Here is a 24,130-nt window from a genome sequence, read left to right as displayed (position 1 = left end):
CACTGAATCATAGAAACATTATATTATAATTACTTTTACCAGTTTCTACAAAACTCAAACAATGTCTTTTCTTTTTTAACAAGCTTAGGTACACACAGCAATGTGCTGCTTCCCTATTCTGTATGAAGGACCACACAATGTAGACCAAAAACCAGCTACAAGCTCGTCCAACATCCCCACCTTACAGGGCGGCCAGTCATACATGGACTCAGGAGAGAACATGAAATGTAAGGCTGATCTATTAGCCTCCATTGGCAAAATCTGAGTACAGCACAAGAATATCTTCCAATATTCCCGAGTGTATGAAGTAATTACAGAGCTCAAAGTACCTCATACCATTTGGTCTGAAGTCACTTCAGACAATCACAGATATAGTGTTGAGAGTATGTCCCAGCTCTTGTTCACATAGTTTACAACTGGAATGTTCACCATTTGGGGGACTCATTACCTGCAGCCACCTGCCATAGATATCGATATCCCAGCCTAATTCTGGCAATTACAATGTCACACTGTCTAGTGGATGTCTTATACTGCCCGTGCATATAATTCTCGGTTCTAAACATGTCATAGCTCTTTATACTAGAGCTTTCTGGCCTCTGAGTGTCAGTAACTGCTCTTCTGTCTTCCCTAATTTCCTGAAATAAACAATTTACAACGGTAGAATAAACAAAAAAGTCAACCAGGCTGTTGGATGCGGCTGTGATTTACATACAATTGAATTTTAAACATCAGTCGCACAAATTAGCCAAACTTATATTAAACTTTGCCCCAAAATGTCGCAAGTAGCGAGGTTGAACATTCAGGAGCGCGGGTTGCCAAAAGTAGCCCAATTCGCTACTTTTAGCCCAATCTGGCAACACTGATGTGTACATTACAATCAGTCACTCAAAGGTTAGAAAGCATGAGTATAAAGTGCTATGATGGGTTTAGAACCGAGAATTGTGTATACGGACAGCACAAAGTATCCACTAGACAGTGTGATAGTTTAGTTGCCAGAACTAGGCAGGGATATCAATAAATATGGCAGGTAATGAATCCCCCAATGGTGAACCTTCCAATCGTAAACTTTGTGTACAAATAAATAAATAAATAAATATAAATAAAATAAAATGTTTATTCAGGTAAGGTACATACATACAAGAGATTTTACATAATTTGATCGATTTATAGATGTAGCTAGTATCTCTAGCTACAAGAGCTAGAACACACTCACTCTCCAATACTATACCTGTCATTGCTCTGTTATCATTGATTTCAGACCAAATGTTATGAAATACTTATAAAGCTCTATAACTACTTTTATTCATGCAATCATGAATATTAGAAGATATTCTTGTGCTCTACCCTGATTTTGCTAGTGTAGGATATTATATATTTTACGGTGTATAATTTGCTTACTAATCAATTTACTTAGATTAATTATAAATAACAAATTACCCCGAGCGCGAGTATAGGTCACCCTATCCTCAAAAAATATAGATTCAGATTCAGATTCAGATTCAGATGTTTATTCAGGTAAGGTATATACATACAAGTGATGTTACATTAATGGATTGATATATAGATAGAGCTAGTACATACAATGCCTAAAGCCACTATTACGCAATGCGTTTCGGGCAAGAAAAACATAAATATCTAGAACTTAATACTAATTGAGCATAAAGAATAAAAAGTGTTGAGAACAAATACAAATAAAGATAAAAAAAGGGGGAACATGACTGAAAAAGCAGCACAAATACAATAGGTTGACAAACAGTGTTGATTAAAAAAAAAAAAAAAAAGAAAATAACAGACATGGGTTGACAATAGAGGAGTGAGGTAGATTACAGGGAATTTATTAGGAATGCATGCAGAAATAGGAATGCAGAAAATTTAAAAAAGAAATTATATGACGCTAGAAACAGTTATCTTTATACGTGTCTTCAAAAGGTAATTATATTACGATATAAATAAATAATAAACCCAGCATATTTTACCCAGTTTTAAGAGTAGCCCAAAATAAGACGCAAGTAGCATAATTGAAAGTTTAGCAGCGCTCAACTTTGAAAAGTAGCAGAATTGGCTTGTTAAGTAGCGGAAGGTGGGGAGGCTGCGCCTAGTGTGGCTGGGCGCCCGAGACTGTGTGGCGGCGGCTTGTACCTACTGTCTAATATTGTCTTGTCTGTGTTAATATACACAACTAAAGATGGGCAAGTGGAACAAATACACAAAAACATTTCAGACATCCTGGCTAACCAATCCCCAGTTTGGAAAATGGTTGGCTGAAGTGAATGAGGACGGAAATAAGGCTTATTGTAAAGCTTGTCGCACCCAGTTAAGAGCTCATAAAAGTGACTTAAAGAAACACGATGGTTCACTAAAGCACACACATAATATGTCCAGATTCATTCATCAGGAGATAATATTTCCTTCAAGTAAGTTCCTATATTATCGTTTTTTTATAATAAATACATGTAGTAGTATTAATACAGCCATTAAAATCGTGTAGTGTATTCTTATATATTGAAATGTATTACTGTGAGAGGCGCATCACTCACAGGCATCACCGCTCCTGTGCCAGGTAAGTCCACTACGGGCTCACCATAGCCCGTGCTACTTGCCCCGCTCCTGTGCCAGGTAAGTCCACTACGGGCTCACCATAGCCCGTGCTACTTGCCTCGCTCCTGTGCCAGGTAAGTCCACTACGGGCTCACCATAGCCCGTGCTACTTGGAACTTGTTCCGAGTAGCTGAATCTATAACAAGAACGCATGACTCGCTGTGTAGTAGTGGGCTACTTTATCACAAGTTAGCTCCGGCTGCACTTCAAGTATTGGGCGAGTGTTGCCAAGTTGGAGGTGTTACATCTCGCTCTGGATGCTGGATGGCAGTTTATGTTATTTACCTGAATTTACCCGAGGGCCGAAGACAGGAAGCCGGCGACTTGCCAAAGGTTTTGCCTTATTAAGGCAAATGTAATTGTCTCAAGACACAGTTTACATGACTGTAGGACCGGCCACACAGCGGCGCCTGTGCAACTGTTGTTGAATAATCGGTCATTATCATTATCAATAACAGTGACAACCTTTCTATATAAGTGACACGAGCGCTTTCCTCTCCTAGTGATCCAGGTGACCACACCAGAACACACTGAGACTACTACAAAACCCAGTTTAAAGGAAAATATCAAGCCTTGAAAAATCCCGCCCGTTCTAAGAAGCAAATCAATGCCAGTCCTTTGAAGGACCAAACCCAGTGCCACAGCAACACTCTGGGCGGTCACCAGTGCCACAGCAACACTCTGGACGGTCACCAGTGCCACAGCAACACTCTGGACGGTCACCAGTGCCACAGCAACACTCTGGGCGGTCACCAGTGCCACAGCAACACTCTGGACGGTCACCAGTGCCACAGCAACACTCTGGACGGTCACCAGTGCCACAGCAGCACTCTGGACGGTCACCAGTGCCACAGCAACACTCTGGACGGTCACCAGTGCCACAGCAACACTCTGGGCGGTCACCAGTGCCACAGCAACACTCTGGGCGGTCACCAGTGCCACAGCAACACTCTGGACGGTCACCAGTGCCACAGCAACACTCTGGACGGTCACCAGTGCCACAGCAACACTCTGGACGGTCACCAGTGCCACAGCAACACTCTGGGCGGTCACCAGTGCCACAGCAACACTCTGGGCGGTCACCAGTGCCACAGCAACACTCTGGGCGGTCACCAGTGCCACAGCAATACTCTGGGCGGTCACCAGTGCCACAGCAACACTCTAGACGGTCACCAGTGCCACAGCAACACTCTAGGCGGTCACCAGTGCCACAGCAACACTCTGGGCGGTCACCAGTGCCACAGCAACACTCTAGGCGGTCACCAGTGCCACAGCAACTCTCTGCCAGGGTTCAAGTCATCATGGGCCTCACCAACGATGACACCAGACCCAAACATGCTGACAGTAAGCTAGTAATGGATATCTTTGTCACTGTTGTTTCCGAGAAGGTTGTGTGTCCTTCTCGTGATTATTGAGTTGTGATTGACTTGCAACATATTTTTGTCCAAATTTAATGCAATAATTCTTTCTTTGTAGGTGCAATATATCGACTCATCCTCCTGAAATGATAGTACTGTACTTTTTTAACAATGTAGTGGATTGTACCAATATGTAGTGTACAAGTCCCATCACTGATGGGACCACTGGGGGTATGGTCGTTTTGGACATAAGACGATTCGACAAAAATCATTTTCGCTTTGTTAAAACCATATGTATTGTTATGCTAGGCTATATTCGCTTAGGTTAGGCTGTATTGGGCTCAGTTGGGTTAGGTTGGGGTTAGGTTAGGTTGAGGTTAGGTTGGGGTTGAGGTTAGGTTGGGTTTGAGGTTAGGTTGGGGTTGAGGTTAGGTTGGGGTTGAGGTTGAGGTTAGGTTAGGTTGGGGGTTAGGTTAGCTTGGAGTTAGGTTAGGGTAGGTTGTGGTTAGGTTAGGTTGGGGTTAGGTTAGGTTGGGGTTAGGTTAGGCTTGGGGTTAGTTGAGGTTAAGGTTGGGTTGAGGTTAGGTTAGGTTGGGGTTAAGGTTAGGTTAGGCTTGGGGTTAGTTGAGTTTAAGGTTGGGTTGGGATTGAGGTTAGGTTAGGTTGAGGTTAGGTTAGGTTGGGGTTAGGTTAGGTTGGGGTTAGGTTAGGCTTGGGGTTAGTTGAGGTTAAGGGTGGGTTGGGGTTGAGGTTAAGTTGGGTTAGGGTTGAGGTAAGGTTAGGTTGGGGTTGAGGTTAGGTTAGGTTGGGGTTTAGGTTAGGTTAGGTTTTAGTTGAGGTTAGGTTGGGGTTGGGTTGGATTAGGTTGGGTTGGGTTGAGCTAGGTTAGGTTAGGTAGATTTCAAAATATGTTGGCAAATCGTCTTGTGTATGATGAAAGTTGTATTCGACCACAGACTATTGCCTCGCATTTCTTCTAACCAACATTAAGGACTTTCCCGAAACGCTATTTGTGTTAGTGACTTTGCAGGAATGTGAAAATATCACTAATGTAATCTCACCAGCCCATTGTACCTTCTTGTAAATAAATTATTTTTATTATGCATTGCTCACAACAGGTCACTTGAACTCCAAACGTTTTCTAATACGGTGGTACATCCACTTATGAATTTAAGCTGTTCCCAGAGATGGGTCGTAACTCAAAAATTCGTAACTCAAAACAAATTTTCCTATAAGAAATAATAAAGTGAATTAATCAGTTCCACAAACCCAAAAATATTAACTTAAAAATACATTTTATAAAGAATTCATATTTTTCATACACAAAAAACAATCAGGTATAAATATAAACAATACATAAAATAACTGAACACTTAATTGCACTTTACCTTTACTGTGGACTCATGTTAGCGTATGGGAGACAGTGGGAAGGGAGGGAGGGAGGTGGTGAGACCATCCCAAGCTCCCCTCAAACGGCTCCAGTCTGATTACCACAAGGTACCACAAGCTACACAAGCTTCACAAAGCTTCCTGGCAATACATTAGTAATGAATAAATATGATATGTTAGGTTAGGTTGACCTAACCTAACCTAACTGACGCTTGGATCGTCGACTTGATTTGGCATCACCAGCTGCTTATTTTCGTCTAATTTCTTTATAAAAAGATACTTTTTCAGATTAAAATTGTGTTTTTGTGTTGTACATTCAGCACCAACATTATAATGAGTAAATATATCATATTTATTCATTACTAACTTATTGCCAGGAAGCTTAGTGAAGCTTGTGGTAGCTTGTGGTAATTAGACGGACCGCCTCAAACACTTTCGTATCTGCAGCACAGATTTTCCTTTTGCACATTTCACTGCCTCTGTTATGTGGCACCCAGTCAGAACCAGTCAGTTAGTCACAAGTAAATCAAGCATTCACAGTCAAGACCAGTCACAGGCAGTCATAACCAAAGGCAGTCGAGCATTCACTGTTGTGGTAGCAACCAGTTAGGCATTTACAGTCAGTCACACATTCACAGTCAATCAGGCATTCACAGTCAATCAGGCATTCACAGTCAGTCAGGCTTTCACAGTTGCATCCAGTTAGTCAGCAAACAATAAGTTTAATGTCAGGCACTCGGAGTCTGCCTCCCATTCTATCAGCTGGTAGCAAGGAAGGCCACAGTATTAATATTGTCCATATGGTTGGAAGAGGTACAGCTGAGGGGGGGGGGGTCCGGTGTGGGGGATGAGGAGATAGAGGTAGTAAGGGAGGGACTGGTGTGCGGGAAGAGGGGGTCTTGGGGAGGGACCGGGGGAGACAAGCTCCTGTGTTAGTCCTAGCCGGAAACTGGTCCGCTCATGCCACCGCCCACTGCTACCCACCCACCCACTCTGACCACCCGTCCTGCTACTCATCTGCCCACCCACTGTCTCATGACTGCCCTGCTACCCACCCACTCTGACCACCCGTACAGGTTTATATATTATCCTAAATGTTTTTAATTTGTGCAATGTTAGGCATATGCACTATAATTTTTAAAACATTCTGTGATGTTTCACATTTATTGCAGTTGTAAAAGAAGATGAGGTTGAAACTGGTAATGAAGCCTCTGCAGTGTTTGACAATGAAGGTGTGAATCCTGCAAATCTTGGGTTTGTAGGATGTGGAAATATGGCTCAAGCCCTTCTGAATACATTTATTAAAAAAGGTAAGGTATGTGTGTGTGTGTATGTGTGTAATTATCTAAGTGTAGTGACAGGATTAGAACTACGCTCATGGTGTCCCAACTTACCAGTACTCTGTTGTATAATGCTTTGAAACTATTGATGGTTTTGGTTCCCCTTCTTACTTAGCTTGTTCCAACCATCTACCCCTCTTGATTGCAAAAGAAAACTTTCAAATGTTTTTCTGGGGGGAGCCCCGTCGGCTCCCCAGAGCTATCCCAAGCTGATATGCTAATGTCAGACTTTGGCATCAGTCATGTGTATGGAGTTCTTAGGCCTACCGGGGACCACGGCCAGAACCGGGCCCCCTCAGAGAGGCAAGGGGAGCAATGGCCTATAGAAGCCCCCGTGTAGTTGGAAGCATTCTATGTCTGCCATCGACCGGAACAGGCACCCAGAAAGGTAAGCGCCCCAAAACAAACCCCTATTCTGGTTAAAATTGTTACCTAAAACCGAACTAGTGGATAGAACTCCCCAACCGAAAACAAGCAAACTAGTGTGACGTCACATACTGCAGCGCCGCTGTCTGCGCAGCTCCCCCCTCCCCGGGAGGGGGAAGGGGGAGCCCCAGACCCCCCACGCCGGCTACCCACACCTCAGTTCTTGAGGCTGATGCTATAGGCGATGGTCGTGTGCTCTGGCTCCGGTGTCGCTACTGCACTGTGCTTTGTGTGTGGTGTTAGTTTTGTGGGTGCGAGAGCCAGGAGTTATCTTCAGTACTCGGGCTGCATGCGCCTAGGGCTGCCTTCCCTAGGTGCCCTGTAAGTACTGCCCTTGGGGCTTGGGGCCACCTTCCACAGGCTCCTCGGGGTCTGCCTCTGCTGGTCCATTTTACCTTTCGGTTTTTCGGCCGCCTGTTGGGCTCTTGGGTGTTCTGTTCTCCCTTGTTACCGGCAGGTAAGAGGCAGTTTGCACTGGTAGGGGCGCAGGGTGCTGCTCAGCTTGTATTTCCCGACATCGCGGCCGGCTCTGTTCCTTGGGGTTCGCTGTCCTCTTGCGGGGTTTTGTTTTTCTTTTTGTTTTTGCCTGGTGGGGGGTTCTGTCATTTTATTCAGTTTGTTTTTGCCCTTCCACTGTTCTCCTCGGTGGCGCCCCCTGCTAGGTCCCCGTGAGTGTACACGTCCCTGGGGTTCAGCTTTAGAAGTTTGCTTGGTAGTTTTGGGCGCCGGTTTGCAGCACCCTGCCTGGGACTACCTGAGCGCGAGTCCTCTTAAAGTAAACGCTCAGGACCCTGGGAATCCCCTAGGGGGCGCGTGGGTCCGATGGATGTGACCCCGGAGTCCCCACTCGCTGTGTGCGAGTTTGAGGGTTGCTCGGTCCCCTTGTCTCAGGGTGACCCTCATTGTTTTTGCCTCTGCCACGCTGCCTGTTGGGTCGGTGATACTTTCGACCCTGAGTCCTGTGAGTGTTGCTGCTTGCTTGTGACTCAATTTACCCAATCCTCTGATGATTCTATTCGGGTACAGGCGGCACGTGCGTTGCTGTCTAGGTTTCGTCTGTTGCAACGCGCTCGGTTGGTTGCTTCCCCGGATGCCCCGGGGCTGCCCCGCTTTGCTTTTCGAGACCCGGACTTGGGGGTGGGGGTCGCTTCGATCCTGGTTCAGTCCGCACCTCCTAGTCCTTCCCCTTCTGTTCGTTCTGGTCCCCCGCCCCTGCTTCCGGCCCCGAAGCGTCTGAGGGTTTCGGGGTCGGAGCAGGGGTTACTTGATCTCGAGACTCGGGCAGCTTCGGGGGTTGCCCCTTCCGGGGGGGCGGCAGAGGCATTCGAGTCTTGTCTCCCGGCCGAAGCTTCAGGGTCTGACCAGTGGGCCCCCCTTCCTCCAGCTTTTTCGGCTGCTCCGTCCTTGTCTTGTGGGGTCGGGGCTTGGGGAGAGGATTCGGCCTCGGGTCCTGTGGTGACGGACCTCGAGGCTGGGGAGGGGCTGACTTGGGGGCCTTGGGCCCCGCTGGACCCCGCCTGGGTTTTTCTTCCCACTGAGCGGGGCTTATTGTTACAAGGAGTGGGGTTTTCTTTCCCCCCCTCTGCGTACGAGTTGGATTTGGTGTCGGCCCCTCCCCGGGTTCGGTTCCGTCCTTCCGGAGGTTTTCGGCTTATCGCATCCAACCTGGTGTGGTGCGAGCGGCCTTTGCAGCTTACCTCCTGCGTGACCCGGATTATGCCTCGGAAATGGATCCGTCCACGTTCAGGTTTGGGACTTCGTTCCCTTTCTGGCTCCGTTACGAGGTTCCGGAGTCGTCCTGGCTAGCAGACTGCCCCTTGTTTGGTCTGGTTTCCTGGCATTCCTTCTGTCGTTCTCGCACGCTGGAGTGGCGGGAAGCTTCCACGGTGCTTCAGGTTTTCCTGGGGGGTGAACTTGAGTACCTGAATGAGTGCTTGTTTGCCCCTGCCCTTCCCCGCGATGTGGGCGTTATTCAGCTCCATGTGCAGGTTCCCTCCCTTTCGGCGGCGCTCGTGGCAGAGGACTTGCGCGCTCGGGGCCTTTTGTGTTCGGCCTTGCGGTTCTTTTCCCTCCTGGAGCTGTCTTCGGATTGGCTCGTGGAGGATGTGGGGACGCTTGGGTCCGTCCCGGGGTCCAGCACCTTGTCCTCGGCTGCGCGTTCGTCGGCTGCCTTGTTGAAGCTGTTCACGCCGATTTTGCGGGATGCGGTTTCCCTGTTCTATGCTTCCCGTCTCGCGTGTCGGCAGGCGGTGCTGGGTTCCTCCGTGGAATCTGCTTGGGCTCTGGCTCTTAGGCGTTCTTCACCTTTTTGTCCTCTCCTTTTGGGGAGTCGGCCGTGGCGCAGTTTATTCAGGCTGCGTCGGCGGCTTGTCGTCCGATGTCGGACTTGTTGGTTTTCCGGGGGTCCCGGGGTGCGTCTTCCCGGAAAGGTCGTGCCAGGGCTCGGGGTTCCTCTCGTCGTGGTAGGCCTCTGGTGTCAGGTTTGGGGTTGGCTCCTCCTGCGGACCCTCCCTCGTCTGGTCGGCGCGGTGTTCGCGCTGTGCGGGGTTCTGGGTCTCGTAAGGGTCGCCGGCCCTTTCGCGGTTTGCCCCCTTGACGGGGCGATGGGGGGGCGGCTTGCGCTGTTCGCCCGCGCCTGGTCCCACGATTCGTGGGCCTTTCGGGTCGTGTCTCGCGGCCTGCGGTGGCGTTGGGTGGCCCCTCCCCCCTTTGGGGGGTCGGGGCTGGCAGGGCAGGCTTCTTCCCCTGCGCTCTGTCGAGTCGTCTTGGAGTGGGTACGCTTGGGCGTCGTCGAAACGACGTCGTCCCTCAGATGGGTTTCCCGTCTGTTTCCGGTTCCGAAACGGGACTGCGCGGACCTGCGGTTCATTCTGGACTTGTCCCGTCTGAACCCCTGGGTTCATTGCCCCTCCTTTCGGATGCCTACGCTGTCTCAGGTTCGGCTCCTCTTGGAGCCGGGAGCTTGGATGGTGTCCCTGGACCTCCGGGACTCTTACTGGCATGTCCCGATTCATCCGCGGTTCAGGGACTGGCTCGATTTTGTAGTGGGGCGTCTGAGTTACCGCTTTCGTTGTCTCCCGTTCGGGTTGAACCTGGCACCTCGCGTGTTCACACGCCTTACACGGGTTGTGGTGGCTCGTTTGCGTCTCCTAGGTGTTCGGGTGTTGGCCTACCTCGACGACTGGCTGGTTTGGGCTCCCAGCCAGTCAGCTTGCTTGCTAGCCAGGGATTTGGTTCTTTCCCAGCTCGCCGGGTTCGGGTTCTTGATGAACTGGAGGAAGTCCCATCTGGTTCCCTCTCAGGTTCGGACTTGGCTGGGTCTCGTGTGGGACTCTCGAACCGCCTCCTTGTCTCTCCCTCCGGAGTCTCTCCTGCGGCTGCGGTCCCGCCTTCGTCTGTTTCTGGAGTGCCCTCGGGTCACCCGGCGGTTGCTCGAGGGGCTGTGCGGGAGCCTGAACTTCGCGATGGTGGTCTACCCGCCGGGTCGGGTTTGGCTTCGACGGCTGTTCTGGTTCCTTCGGGGTTCCCCCTTCCGCCTCTCTCGCGATCGCAGAGTTCGACCCCCGGGGGACTTGCGTCGGTTGCTGCGTCACCGGCTTCCTCTTCGGGTTTTCGGGGTTCAGTGCCTTGGCGCCTACCCGAGCCCTCGCTCGATGTGTACACGGATGCGTCGTCTCTCGGCTGGGGTTTTGTGACCAGTGCTCACCAGGCCGGCCAGGGGCGTTGGGATCCGTCCTTCCGTCGAGCTCACAGTACGGTGCGGGAGTTCGCGGCAGTGTGGTTTGCTCTGGGGAGGATTCGGGTGGCCCGCGGATCGACGATTCGGCTCCATTCGGACTGCTCTCCGGTGGTTCATTGCCTGAACCGCGGGGGTTCGATGCGGTCCTTGTCTCTTTGGGGTTGGTCGCTTCGGGTGACTCGTCTGCTGAGTTCTCGGGGTTTGGCTCTCCTGGCGGTTCACGTACGGGGCGTGTCCAACGTCTTGGCCGACGCCCTGTCTCGCTTCGTTCCCCTCTCCACGGAGTGGACGGTCGACGACGAGTCCTTCCGTTGGCTTTGCCAGACGTTCGGGCGCCCCGAAGTGGACCTCTTCGCGTCGGCGTGGTCGCGGCGTCTTCCCGTTTATGCGGCGCCCTTCCCCGATTGCGAGGCCGTCGGGGTCGATGCCTTTCGGCTCGACTGGTCGAGGTGGGGGTTCCTGTACCTTTTTCCCCCGGTTCGGCTGTTGCTCCATGTCCTGACTCGCTTAGAGACTTACCGGGGGAGGGTTGTCCTTCTGGCCCCTTGGTGGCCGGCCCAGCCTTGGTTTCAGGCGCTGGTTGCTCGGTGTCCGAACCCGAGGGTTTTCCCGCGGCTCCGCCTCTTTCAGCAGATCGGGCCGGTACGTCACGTAGCTGGTTCGATCTTCTCCTCGAGTCTTCGCGTATGGTTTTTTTGACTCGAGTCTATCATCATCTCTATGGTGATCAGGTGGCCTCCTTGTTGGTGTCCCACCTGAGGGCTTCTTCTCGGCGGCAGTATGAAGTTTCCTGGTGGTCCTTCCGTTTCTTTTTGCGTCTTCGTCGTGTTAGCTCTTTGTCTGTTCGGGTGGTCTTGTCCTTCCTCTCGTAGTTGTTTCAGGACCGTCATCTTATGCCTAACACTGTCGCTTCGTATCGTGCGGCGCTGGCGGAGCCGCTTCAGCTTGCTTTCGGTATCGATGTTACGTCTGCGCCGTTTCGCAAGCTGTCTCGTGCATTGTTTCACCTCCGGCCTGCTCATGCGTCGCCTGAGCCGTCCTGGTCTTTGGACAGAGTGCTCGCTTTCCTTTCATCTCCTCGTTTCGTTGTGGCCCCTTCGGTCCAGGATTGTTTTTCCAAGGCACTTGTTGGCTTTGGCCTCTGGGGGTCGGGTAGGGGAGCTTCATGCTCTCCTCCGGCGCAGGGGTTTCTGCTCTTTTGGTCGTGGTGATAGTTTTGTTCGTTTGCAGCCGTCTCCTTCTTTTCTGGCAAAGAATGAGACTGCTGCGTTCCGGAGGGGTCCATGGGTGGTTGATGCTTGGTTGGTCAGGCCGGGGGTGCATCATGTTTTGTGTCCGGTTGCGGCGCTTCGCCGTTATTTGCGCGCCACAGCTTCTGTGTCCGGGGACGCGCTGTGGGTTGATCCGGTTTCCCTTCTTCCCTGTTCGCGGGTTCGGGTCTCTCAGGTCGTCCGCAGGGTTATTAGGTCCGGCCAGCCTGCGGTCTATCCCCGTGCCCATGACGTTCGCAAGTTCGCGGCTCTTGCTGCCGTCTTTGGGAATATGTCTTGGTCTGATATTCGGGCGCGGGGATTTTGGCGGTCGAACAGGGTCCTGGCTGCTCGTTACCTTGTGAATGTCCCTGGGCCTCGTCGGGCCTGTGTTGCTTTGGGTCGGCGGTTGCAGCCAGTTGTCTCGGCTTCGAGTTGAGGGGTGAGCGACGACCGCCTCCCGGGTAAGTCCCTCTTTTTCTGTCTGTGGGTAGTTAGCTCCGGGGAGCCGACGGGGCTCCACCCAGAAAACCAGCGTTGAATGTAATGAAACGCCATTTTCTGGGTGAGTCCCGGAGGCTCCCCGGCATCCCTCCCTCCCTCCGGTCGGTGGTTTTTCGCGTTTTTGACATCCAGCCTCAAGAACTGAGGTGTGGGTAGCCGGCGCGGGGGGTCTGGGGCTCCCCCTTCCCCCTCCCGGGGAGGGGGGAGCTGCGCAGACAGCGGCGCGGCAGTATGTGACGTCACACTAGTTTGCTTGTTTTCGGTTGGGGAGTTCTATCCACTAGTTCGGTTTTAGGTAACAATTTTAACCAGAATAGGGGTTTGTTTTGGGGCGCTTACCTTTCTGGGTGCCTGTTCCGGTCGATGGCAGACATAGAATGCTTCCAACTACACGGGGGCTTCTATAGGCCATTGCTCCCCTTGCCTCTCTGAGGGGGCCCGGTTCTGGCCGTGGTCCCCGGTAGGCCTAAGAACTCCATACACATGACTGATGCCAAAGTCTGACATTAGCATATCAGCCTGGGATAGCTACGGGGAGCCTCCGGGACTCACCCAGAAAATGGCGTTTCATTACATTCAACGCTGTTTTTTTGGACACTTTTGTTTCTTTAGCTGGAATCTGTTTTCTATTTGTATCTGCAGAATCGAGCTATTAGCTCTTGGTCCCCCATCTTTCTAACTAGTTTATTTTCCCTCTATTATTTCTACTACATATATTTCTAACACACACACACACACACACACACACACACACACACACACACACACACAGTGTGTGCAGAGAAGAACATTCAAGATGGCCACTGGCAAGGGGAAAAACAAAACAGAGCTTGATTTTGAGGGATTCAATGAAGAAAGCATTGATATTAGTAGTCTACATAACAAGTTGGTAAATTTAGATACTATAGTGAACTCTCATGTAGAAATAATTAGTAAATTGAAAGAAAGTAATGACCATTTGAATAGCAAAGTTTTATGTCTTGAGGGTTTAGTGAAAGACTTGCGCAAGGATAAGAATCAATTGGAAACAAATTGCAAAGCCATGGAAGAAGAAAATAAACTCTTAAAAATAGCTTTGGAAGAAGTTAAAGTAAATTTAAACATAAATGACTACAATAGGTTAGGCAAGGAAATTCAACAGGAGAAACAGCTTTTGTCAGCACAGATGGAGGAAGTTACACAGGGAATAGAACAGTGCAAGAAAGATATGCAACTCACTTATGCACAAGTGGCCAAGGAGAAGGAAAAAATAGAAGAAGCAGTAAAGGAAGTCAAACACTGCAGCAACCAAGATAAAACAAACATTAGGCTAGAAGTGAGGAAAGAATTGGCATCTAACCCGAAGTTGGTGCAAAACACAGTTGATCGGAGTAAGTCCCTGATCATTTTTGGCTGCAAAGAAAAGGCGATAACATCTAGGTCAGAAAGAGCTGTAGAAGAAGCTAAAGTAGTAGATAAAATTGTTGGCCTCGTGGAAGGTCTTACAAACAGAGAGAATGTGTGCGACTACAGGAGAATAGGCAGGTACGTAAAAGGGAAAGATCGACCTTTGAGGATCACCCTAAACGGTGCCAAACAGATGGAAGAAGTACTAAGGAATGCTAGAAAATTGCAAAGGGATGAGGATGGGAAAGGGTGGTCGTTAAGACGAGATCTTTCAAAAGAAGATAGAGAGAAGCTGAAACTGAACCTCGCCGAGGCAAAACATTTAAATGAGAGCAGGAATGAAGAAGAAATAAATTCTTTTTTCTACAAAGTGATAGGGGTAGGCAAACCAGTAAAGTGGTACATAAAGGCAAACCAACAAAATCAATAGAGAGAGGGGGAGTGAAGAATAAGGAGAGGGGGAACAAGTTCCTGAAGATTGCATACACCAACATAGATGGAGTGAGATCGAAGATACTGGAGTTAAGTGATGTAATACAGCTGCAGACACCAGACATTGTTGCACTCACGGAGACAAAACTTGAAGATGTAATTTTAAATGAGGTCATATTCCCAAGGGGCTACTCAATTTGGAGACGGGACAGAAAAATTAGGAAAGGCGGTGGCGTTGCTGTGCTGGTAAAAGAACACCTAAAGGTGAAGGAAATAATGACTGCCAATCCACAAGAAGTTGACATAATAGCACTAGAGATCTGCTATGAGGATGATAAACTAATGATGATAAATGCATATAGTCCACCGCCAAGCAGCACATGGTCAAAGGAGGAGCTAGATAGTAAACGTGAAGGTCTTATAACAATAATGAGAGAGATTATAGCGAGAGCGGATAACGATAGATCACGACTGTTGATAGTCGGTGACTTCAACTTGAAATCCATAGACTGGGAAGCATATGAAGCTAAAACAGAAGATTTTTGGACCTGTAAATTTGTAGACCTCATCCTGGAAACATTCTTGTATCAACATGTTAAACAAGCTACGAGGATGAGGGAAGGGGACGTTCCCTCCATGCTAGATTTGATATTTACCAGGAAGGAGGAAGAGATATTTGACATTCAGTACCTTCCTCCCTTGGGTAAAAGTGACCATGTCTTTTTGGGAATAAAGTATGCAATGCGTTATAAGCTGGAAGAAAATAAGGAGGTTGAAGCAGTTGAAAAACCAGACTTCAGGAGAGGACATTATGGTGACCTTAGAAATTTTTTTAGTGAGTATAATTGGACAGACTTGATGCTAGGCAAGGAAGTGAATGAGATGTATGGCAAGTTTTGTGAAATATATGATAAAGGCACAAAAAAATTTATACCAAAACAGAGATGCAGGACCAGAAAACAGGATTGGTTCGACAGAAATTGTGAGAGGGCAAGAGACCAAAAGACACAAAAATGGAATCAGTATAGGAAGAGGCCAAACCCCCAAACATACCAGCGATACAAAGATGCGAGAAACAATTATACAGCAGTAAGGAGAGAGGCAGAAAGAAATTTTGAAAAAGGGATAGCAGATAAATGTAAAACAGAACCGGGCCTATTCTACAAATTCATAAACAACAAATTGCAGGTAAAGGATAATATCCAGAGGTTGGAAATGGGAAACAGATTCACGGAAAATGAAAAGGAAATGTGTGAAACATTAAATGAAAAGTTCCAAAGTGTGTTTGTACAAAATGAAATCTTCAGAGAACCAGACACAATAAGAATTCCAGAGAACAACATAGAGCGGATAGAGGTGTCTAGAGATGAAGTGGAAAATATGCTAAAGGAGCTCGGGAGGAACAAAGCAGCTGGCCCAGATGGCGTTTCACCATGGGTTCTGAGAGAATGTGCATCTGAGCTCAGCATTCCACTTCACCTGATCTTTCAGGCATCCCTGTGTACAGGAATCGTAGCAGACGTGTGGAAACAGGCTAACATAGTTCCAATCTACAAAAGTGGCAGCAGGGAAGACCCCCTCAATTATAGACCTGTATCATTGACAAGTGTAATAGTGAAAGTATTGGAAAAGCTAATCAAAACTAAATGGGTAGAACACCTGGAGAGAAATGATATAATATCAGACAGACAGTATGGTTTTCGATCAGGAAGATCCTGTGTATCGAATTTACTCAGTTTCTATGATCGGGCCACAGAGATATTACAGGAAAGAGATGGCTGGGTTGACTGCATCTATCTGGACCTAAAAAAGGCTTTCGACAGAGTTCCACATAAGAGGTTGTTCTGGAAACTGGAAAATATTGGAGGGGTGACAGGTAAGCTTCTATCATGGATGAAAAATTTTCTGACTGATAGAAAAATGAGGGCAGTAATCAGAGGCAATGTATCGGAATGGAGAAATGTCACAAGTGGAGTACCACAGGGTTCAGTTCTTGCACCAGTGATGTTTATTGTGTACATAAATGATCTACCAGTTGGTATACAGAATTATATGAACATGTTTGCTGATGATGCTAAGATAATAGGAAGGATAAGAAATTTAGATGATTGTCATGCCCTTCAAGAAGACCTGGACAAAATAAGTATATGGAGCACCACTTGGCAAATGGAATTTAATGTTAATAAATGTCATGTTATGGAATGTGGAATAGGAGAACATAGACCCCACACAACCTATATATTATGTGAGAAATCTTTAAAGAATTCTGATAAAGAAAGAGATCTAGGAGTGGTTCTAGATAGAAAACTATCACCTGAGGACCACATTAAGAATATTGTGCAAGGAGCCTATGCAATGCTTTCTAATTTCAGAATTGCATTTAAATACATGGATGGCGATATACTAAAGAAATTGTTCATGACTTTTGTTAGGCCAAAGCTAGAATATGCAGCTGTTGTGTGGTGCCCATATCTTAAGAAGCACATCAACAAACTGGAAAAGGTGCAAAGACATGCTACTAAGTGGCTCCCAGAACTGAAGGGCAAGAGCTACGAGGAGAGGTTAGAAGCATTAAATATGCCAAAACTAGAAGACAGAAGAAAAAGAGGTGATATGATCACTACGTACAAAATAGTAACAGGAATTGATAAAATCGACAGGGAAGACTTCCTGAGACCTGGAACTTCAAGAACAAGAGGCCATAGATTTAAACTAGCTAAACACAGATGCCGAAGAAATATAAGAAAATTCACCTTCGCAAATAGAGTGGTAGACGGTTGGAACAAGTTAAGTGAGAAGGTGGTGGAGGCCAAGACCGTCAGTAGTTTCAAAGCGTTATATGACAAAGAGTGCTGGGAAGACGGGACACCACGAGCGTAGCTCTCATCCTGTAACTACACTTAGGTAATTACACTTAGGTAATTACACACACACACACACACACACACACACACACACACACACACACACACACACACACACACACACACACACACACACACACACACACATCCCCAGGAAGCAGCCCGCAGCAGCTGTCTAACTCGTAGGTACCTATTTAGTGCTAGGAAAACAGGGGGCACCAGGGTGAAAGAAACTATGCCCATTTGTTTCTGCCTCCGCCAGGAATCGAACCTGAGTCCTTAGGACTACGACCCCAGAGCCCTGTCCACTCAGCCGCAAGGCCCTTTTTTCTGTGTATGTGTCCTCTTGTTCGTTAAGTTGCTGGTTTCAGGAATTCCTCTGTCGGTTTAGTCGATTCTTGTTAGTATTTTATAAATTGTGATCATATCACTTCTTTTTCTTCTATCTTCTAGTTTTGGCATGTTTAACACCTTCAGTCTCTCCTTGTAACTCTTGTTTTTCAGTTCCAGAAGTCACTTTGTAGCATGCCATTGCACCTTTTCCAGTTTATTTATGTTCTTCTCGAGATATGGGCATCATACAACTGCTGCATATTCGAATTTTGGTCTCACAAAATTCATGGACAGTTTCTTTAGCATTTCACCATCCATATAGTTAAAAGCAAGTCTGAAGGTGGAAAGCGATCCATATGCTCCTCTCACATTGTTCGTCATGTTCCACTGGCAACAGCATACTATCCAAAACCACTCCTAGGTCTCGTTCTTTATTAGAGTTTTGTAATTCCATTCCACTTAATTTGTAAGTTGTGTGTAGTTTATTTTCTCCAATTCCACTTTCCATAACATGGCATTTATTCACATTCAACTCCATTTGCCACATGATGCTCTAAGCACATATTTTATCTAGATCAATTTGAAGGACATAACAATTGTTCATCTCCTATCTTCCCCAGTATCTTAGCATTATCTGCAAACATGTTCATATAATACTGTATTCCTTCTGGTAAATTCTTTTATGTAGATGATGAACGTTACTGGTCCGAAAACGAACCCAGTGGTACTCGGCTAGTAACATTCCTCCAGTCAGATGCATTGCCTTTGATTACCACCCTTGTCTGTCTGTCAGGTAGAAAATTTTTCATCCATGTCAAATGTCTCCGTCACCCCTCCAGCATGATCCAGTATCCAGAACAGGCTCTTGTGTGGGACTCTGTCAAAAGCCTTTCTTAGGTTCAGATAGACAGTCAACCCAACCATCTCTTTCCTGTAGAATCCCTGTGGCTTTATCATAAAAACAAAGTTGATTTGTTACACAGGATCTTCCTGATTGAAAACCATACTGTCTGTCTGCTATTATGTCATTACTCTCCAGGTGTTTTACCCATTTGGTTTTAACAATTTTTTTCTAGTGTTTTGACTACCACGCTTGTTAATGATACGGGTCTATAATTTAAAGGTTCCTCTCAAATCCCCATTTTTATAGATTGGAACTATGTTTGCCCTTTTCCATATATCTGCTAAGATTCCTCTGCACATGGGTGTCTAGAATATTAATTGGAGTGGAATGCTCAGCTCAGTTGCATATTCTCCCAGCACTTAAGGTGAAACTCCATCTGATCCAACTGTTTCATTTTTCCTAGCCCTTGAGTAATTTTTCCACCTAGTCTCAGGACACCTCAATGTTTTTTGGAATTGACATTGTGTCTGAGTCTCTGAAAACCTAATTTTGCACAAACACACTTTGGAACTATTAATTTAGTATTTCACACATTTCTTTTTCATTCTCAGGCGGCTATCACAAGTTTGTGAAAGGTTTGAGTGAACACATTGGTCTTTGTGAATTGTTTGCAGAATTATTTGACTGTTTCAAGGATTTGTTTTTCGTGAAACCTCCAGTTGTCTGTTAAGCTTCTGTGACTTTCTAAATGCTTTTTCCGGTAGGGTGGTGGATTGTCACTTGCTTCCTTTACCTCTGTGAAGGGACCAAGCTCTGGCTTTGGATCCCCTGTAGGTCAAACAGAACTCCCACAACTAATGTGACCCATTAGCATGGGTCAGTTTCAATGAGATAGTTTCAGGAAGCCACTGGAGCTCTACCAGAAAGAAAAGTTGCATTACTTTCAACACTGGATTTTTTTTTTTAATTGCACACCTAGAAAAAGCAGTTTTTTTTTTACTTGAAATGTTATAAATGAAGGTTAATTTTATAATGTTGATTTTTGGCTGCATTTCAGCCCTAGGATGGAATTAAGTTTTAAAATGATGTTGCAGTCAAATTATTATTGAATTTATTATTATTGTTTATTTATTATTATTGAACTTATCAAGCGAACTGTGTATATTTTAGGCTACATTTTGCTTTCAGGATTGGTGGCTCCTACACATGTAATTGCAAGTGCACCTTCTGACCGCAATCTATTGAAGCTTCACACTTTGGGGGTGAAGACCACCCATGATAATAGTAAGTATTGTACATGTATTTAAGTTGACCTATGGCAGAGACGAAATATTAAGTTCAGTCTTCTTATAATAAGTAGGGACAGGAAATAAACCTTAACCGACAGGGGTTATTGTCACGTGTTGATTCACGTGGTAATGCGGTTATTGTCAGATGGTGATTTAAACAATTAGCTTGTGGGTTTTACATGTATGATGCAAATAAGGATGTAATAGTTTACCTCGACCCATGAAAATATCCTGCTATCATTTCATAGTTATGTTACATGATAGCAGGTAATTTAGGTAATTACCTGCTATCATTACCATCGAACCTCTATTGTTGGGGTTCGACGATCAGGCTCCATTCACACTGTTTTCCGGTGGTTCATTGTCTGAACTGTGTGGGTTCTCTTTGGTCCTTGGATCTTTGGGGCTGGTCTCTTCGAGTGACTCGTTTGCTGGATTCTCGGGGCTTGGTTCTTCATGTTGGTAGGACTGGTCGAGGTGTGGTTACCTGTACCTTTTCCGTCCGCTCCGGCTGTTACTCTGGGTCCTGGTTCAGTTGGAGACATACCAGGGGAGAGTAATCCTGTTGGCTCCTTGGTGGCCAACCCAGCCTTAGTTTCAGGCGCTGCTTGCTCGTTCTCTAAACCCGCAATGTTTTCTATGGCTCCGCCTCTTACAGCAGATTTTCCGGGTCAGGTTCCTGGCTGGTTCGGTCTTCTCCTCCTCTCTTCGTGTCTGGTCTTTATGACGTGGGTCTATCACCACTTGTATGGTGATCAGGTGGCTTCGTTGATGGTGTCCCACCTGCGAGTTTCATCTCGGCAACAGTATGAAGTTTCCTGGCACTATTTTTGTCATTTTCTTTCTCTTCGTAGGTTGGCCTCTATTTTGGATAGGGTAGTCCTGTCCTTTCTTTCTTGACTTTCAAGACCATCATTTGACACCTAATACTGTCACCTCATATCGTGCGGAGCTGACGGAGCCGCTTCTGCTTGCATTTGGGGTGGATATTACTTCTGCTCTGTTCTGTAAGCTTTCTTGTGTTGTGTTTCACCTCCAGCCTACTCATGAGATGCCAGAGTCATTCAGTCCGCGCTTCCTGGTCCTTTCGCTGTTGTTCTTCATGCACCTTCCCCTCCAGTTTCCGGCTCCCAAATGTCTGAGGGTTTCGGAGTCAAAGCAGGGTTTAGTTGGTAATGAGACTCGGGCTACTTGGGTGGCTGCTCCATTCGGGATGGGGACAGAGGCATTTGAGCCGGTTCCTCCTGCGGAGGTTTCTGGGTCCCACCAGCAGGGCCTCCTCCTTTTTGGCCATTTCCTTGGACTCTTCCTTTTCTTCAGGGGTAGAGGGTATGGAGGACTGCTCTGCCTCGGGTCATGACTTGGGGGACCACAACCTCCAAACCTGTGGCTACACTACCTTTAAATCTAATTCTAACTCTGGTCTTGTTTCTTTATATGTATTCAAGCTTGATTAATTTTACCTATCTAATAATGAAATTTTGTACCAACCCATTTTAATTATGATTTAGTTATTGATTCACTTTTTGCAGATGAAGTTGTGCAGACGTGTGATGTAATTTTCTTGTGTGTGAAGCCTCAGTTTCTAACACAAATGATAAGTGAATTGAATACTCTGGATACAGGCCACGACCCACTCTTCATTTCTATTGTCACAGGTTTTGATCTGGAAACTTTAGAAAAGGTGAGTTGATTTGTTAATTGTTTTTAGTATTATTAATATCCCATATCCCACTTACATGGGGGGTGGGGAGTCATAAAGATTGCACCCATCAACACATCATCACAGTAGTAGCTCTATAACACATTCTAGTGCGTTCTCCACACCAGCTGTACGGCTGTATCATCACTGGTACAAACCTACTTTCCACTTTGTATTGGCTGCAGAAGCATGGGCCTGGAAGAAATTGGAATGCAAATAGAAAAAACCCAGCATTGAATGTAAATGCCAGTTTCTTGGTGAGCCCCATTGGTTCCCCTGAAGCTAAACGCTGAGATGGTTACCATTTACTAGATTGCATCAGGCGTGGAGTTCTATAGGCCTGCCGGGGACCAAAGCCAGACCCCCCCCTCCTCACAGGGGCACTGGGAGCAGTGACCTTTCACCTCCTCACTGGGGAAAGGCAACCACAAAGTCACCGAGTCAAAACAAACCACTGCTGGATTGAAAAGAGACTGAAACCTCAAAACCTGCCCGAAGAACTCCCACAACTAGTAGGCGTCCTGTTGTTTTGGGAGACTATATGGAGTTGCACTCTGGTTGCCGAGGCTGGAGTGTCCTCTCCAGGGCGCAAAGCCTGGGTAGGTCGATATGAAGAAGCTGTTACCCATGCAACAGGTCCCCCTTTCCATGTCGCTGAAATTGTCCAAAGGAAAGGCAAACGCCAATACACTTGGTTTCAGCGCCGTCGCAGGAGCTGCCAGAATGAGGTTGAAGTCAACAACGAACTGCCTTAAGGGCTCCAGCTCTGGATTTTTCTTCGAGGTTGACTCCTGAAGCCTGTCTCAAAAGCGTGTATGGCTGCGAGGAAGTGGAGGTTTGATATCAGGGTTTTCTTTCCCTTAGATGAGCTACCGTCTCAGGCTGTTGAGTCACATCTACCTGTATACCTGTAGCAGCTGGTTGTAAGGCGCCAGAGGCACGAGCTCGTGCACGAGGACGAGGACCTGAAGAGCCACCCCTGGTACTATTCCTACAGCAGGCTGATAACCTGCTGATAGCCTCCCTGAGGGCCCTGCAGAACCTCCGGGGGAAGGACTGGGAGTCCTCCGGGGACTACCACACACAACAACACTCAACTCAAATATTGTAATAATATCATTATTATTATTATTATTATTATTATATATATCGCAATAATATATAACAATAATTATATTATGATATATAAAACTGTATATATTATTATAATATTAAAATAATTACTGTATATATATTTTTATAATGTAATTGTTATATATTATTACAATATTAATATTATAATAATAATGATGACTAATAATTATAATATTTGAGTTGTGTGTCATTGTGTGTGACAGTCCACTATACAGTACCAGTATAAACAAATACAGTAATCAAATTCTCTCTGAACTAGCACGAGCTCCTTCGCCAAACCTGCCCTACTTGTTTAATGGGAAGAGGGGAGTAGCTCACTGCCTGCCAGGGTCTGGGCTATCGGTTCTAGAGCAGATGTAGACACTAGCCCAGTGCCCTGGGAGGGAGGAAGAGGATCAGGAAGCCACCAAGGGCTCACCCAAAAATTGGCATTTCATTACATTCAATGCTGGTTTTCTGGGGAGAGCCCCCCTGTGGCATCCTAAAGCTAACTTTCCACTGAGAAGGAAGAAAAAATAGAAACCTACAAGGGAGGAGAGAGCACCGTAGGAGTCGGGAGAAAGACAAGACCCCGCAGCTGAGAGAGACGACCCAAGGGCACCAAGGCCTAGGAATATGCACTAAATACTAGGCCGCCAGAACCAGTTTGACCACCAAAACTCCCGTGTCCGAATATCAGCCCTGGACCTGTTCACAAACAGCCAAAAGAGCGGCATGCTTCTGAATGTCATGGACACGAGAGTAGACCACAGGCTGGCTAGATTTAAGAGCACTGCAGACAACCTGGGAAGTACAAGCCTTGGAACAGGCGATGAATGAAACAGGATCGGTGCACAAGGCATCCACCAAAGCAGAATCAGGGGCACATAGGTAGTTGTGGAGAGCTGCTACTGGACACAACACATGATGCTCCCTCAGCCAAACCAACCAAGCATCAATGACCAAAGGGCCCCTTCCTGAAACCACCCAACTAATTCTTTGACAGAAAAGGAGGAGTCGACCACAAAAAACATAACGTCTGCCAGAGCCAAAAGAACAAATTTCGCCTCCTGAGTAGGGCATGAAGCTTCCTAACTCAACAACTGGAGGCAAGAGAAACCAAAAAATGCTTTAAAGGTGACAGTATTTGACATAAGATGGTAATCCAGAAAAATCCAAGGAAGAAAGGAGAGCACTACATGCTCAGAAACAGGAGCTCAATGACGAAGGGATAGGAAGTGGTGAAAGGAGCACCCATGAAACCTCATACTGTTGTCAAGAAGAGGAATGCACCTTAAAAAGGAGCCACCCATTGGTTGTAAAGATGGAGATAAAGTCTAGTTAAAAGGGATTCACAGTGGAGGCCTCATGATTGGGGAATGGAGCCACATATAGGGGAAGGTGCCAAGACAATGCTGAAACGACTAGGATGGTGAGGGTGAGGCCAGGTTCTGGTGTAGGTCCCTAGGTAGGCCTATAGAACTGCAGCTGATGCAACCTAGTAGTTGTACCATATCAGCTTCATGCAGTCACAGGGGCTCACCCAGAAATTGGCATTTCATT

General features: G+C 46.8%; 1 protein-coding gene across 1 annotated transcript in view; it reads left to right on the top strand.

The window, feature by feature from the left end:
• Positions 1-2,185: 2,185 nt before the first annotated feature.
• The window catches only part of LOC123773875 (uncharacterized), a 42,631-nt gene continuing 20,686 nt past the window's right edge, over positions 2,186-24,130 (top strand). Inside the window, exons 1-4 of the mRNA XM_069318840.1 lie at positions 2,186-2,414; positions 3,196-3,942; positions 19,652-19,747; positions 21,285-21,436. Of these exons, the coding sequence (XP_069174941.1) occupies positions 2,186-2,414; positions 3,196-3,942; positions 19,652-19,747; positions 21,285-21,436 (1,224 nt within the window). The remainder of the gene's footprint in view (positions 2,415-3,195; positions 3,943-19,651; positions 19,748-21,284; positions 21,437-24,130) is intronic.

This window comes from Procambarus clarkii, chromosome 91 (genome assembly GCF_040958095.1).
Source record: "Procambarus clarkii isolate CNS0578487 chromosome 91, FALCON_Pclarkii_2.0, whole genome shotgun sequence".
In the NCBI taxonomy this organism is placed as follows: Eukaryota; Metazoa; Arthropoda; class Malacostraca; order Decapoda; family Cambaridae; genus Procambarus; species Procambarus clarkii.
Note: the sequence above shows the minus strand (reverse complement) of the source record. Positions and strands in the feature narration are given on the sequence as shown.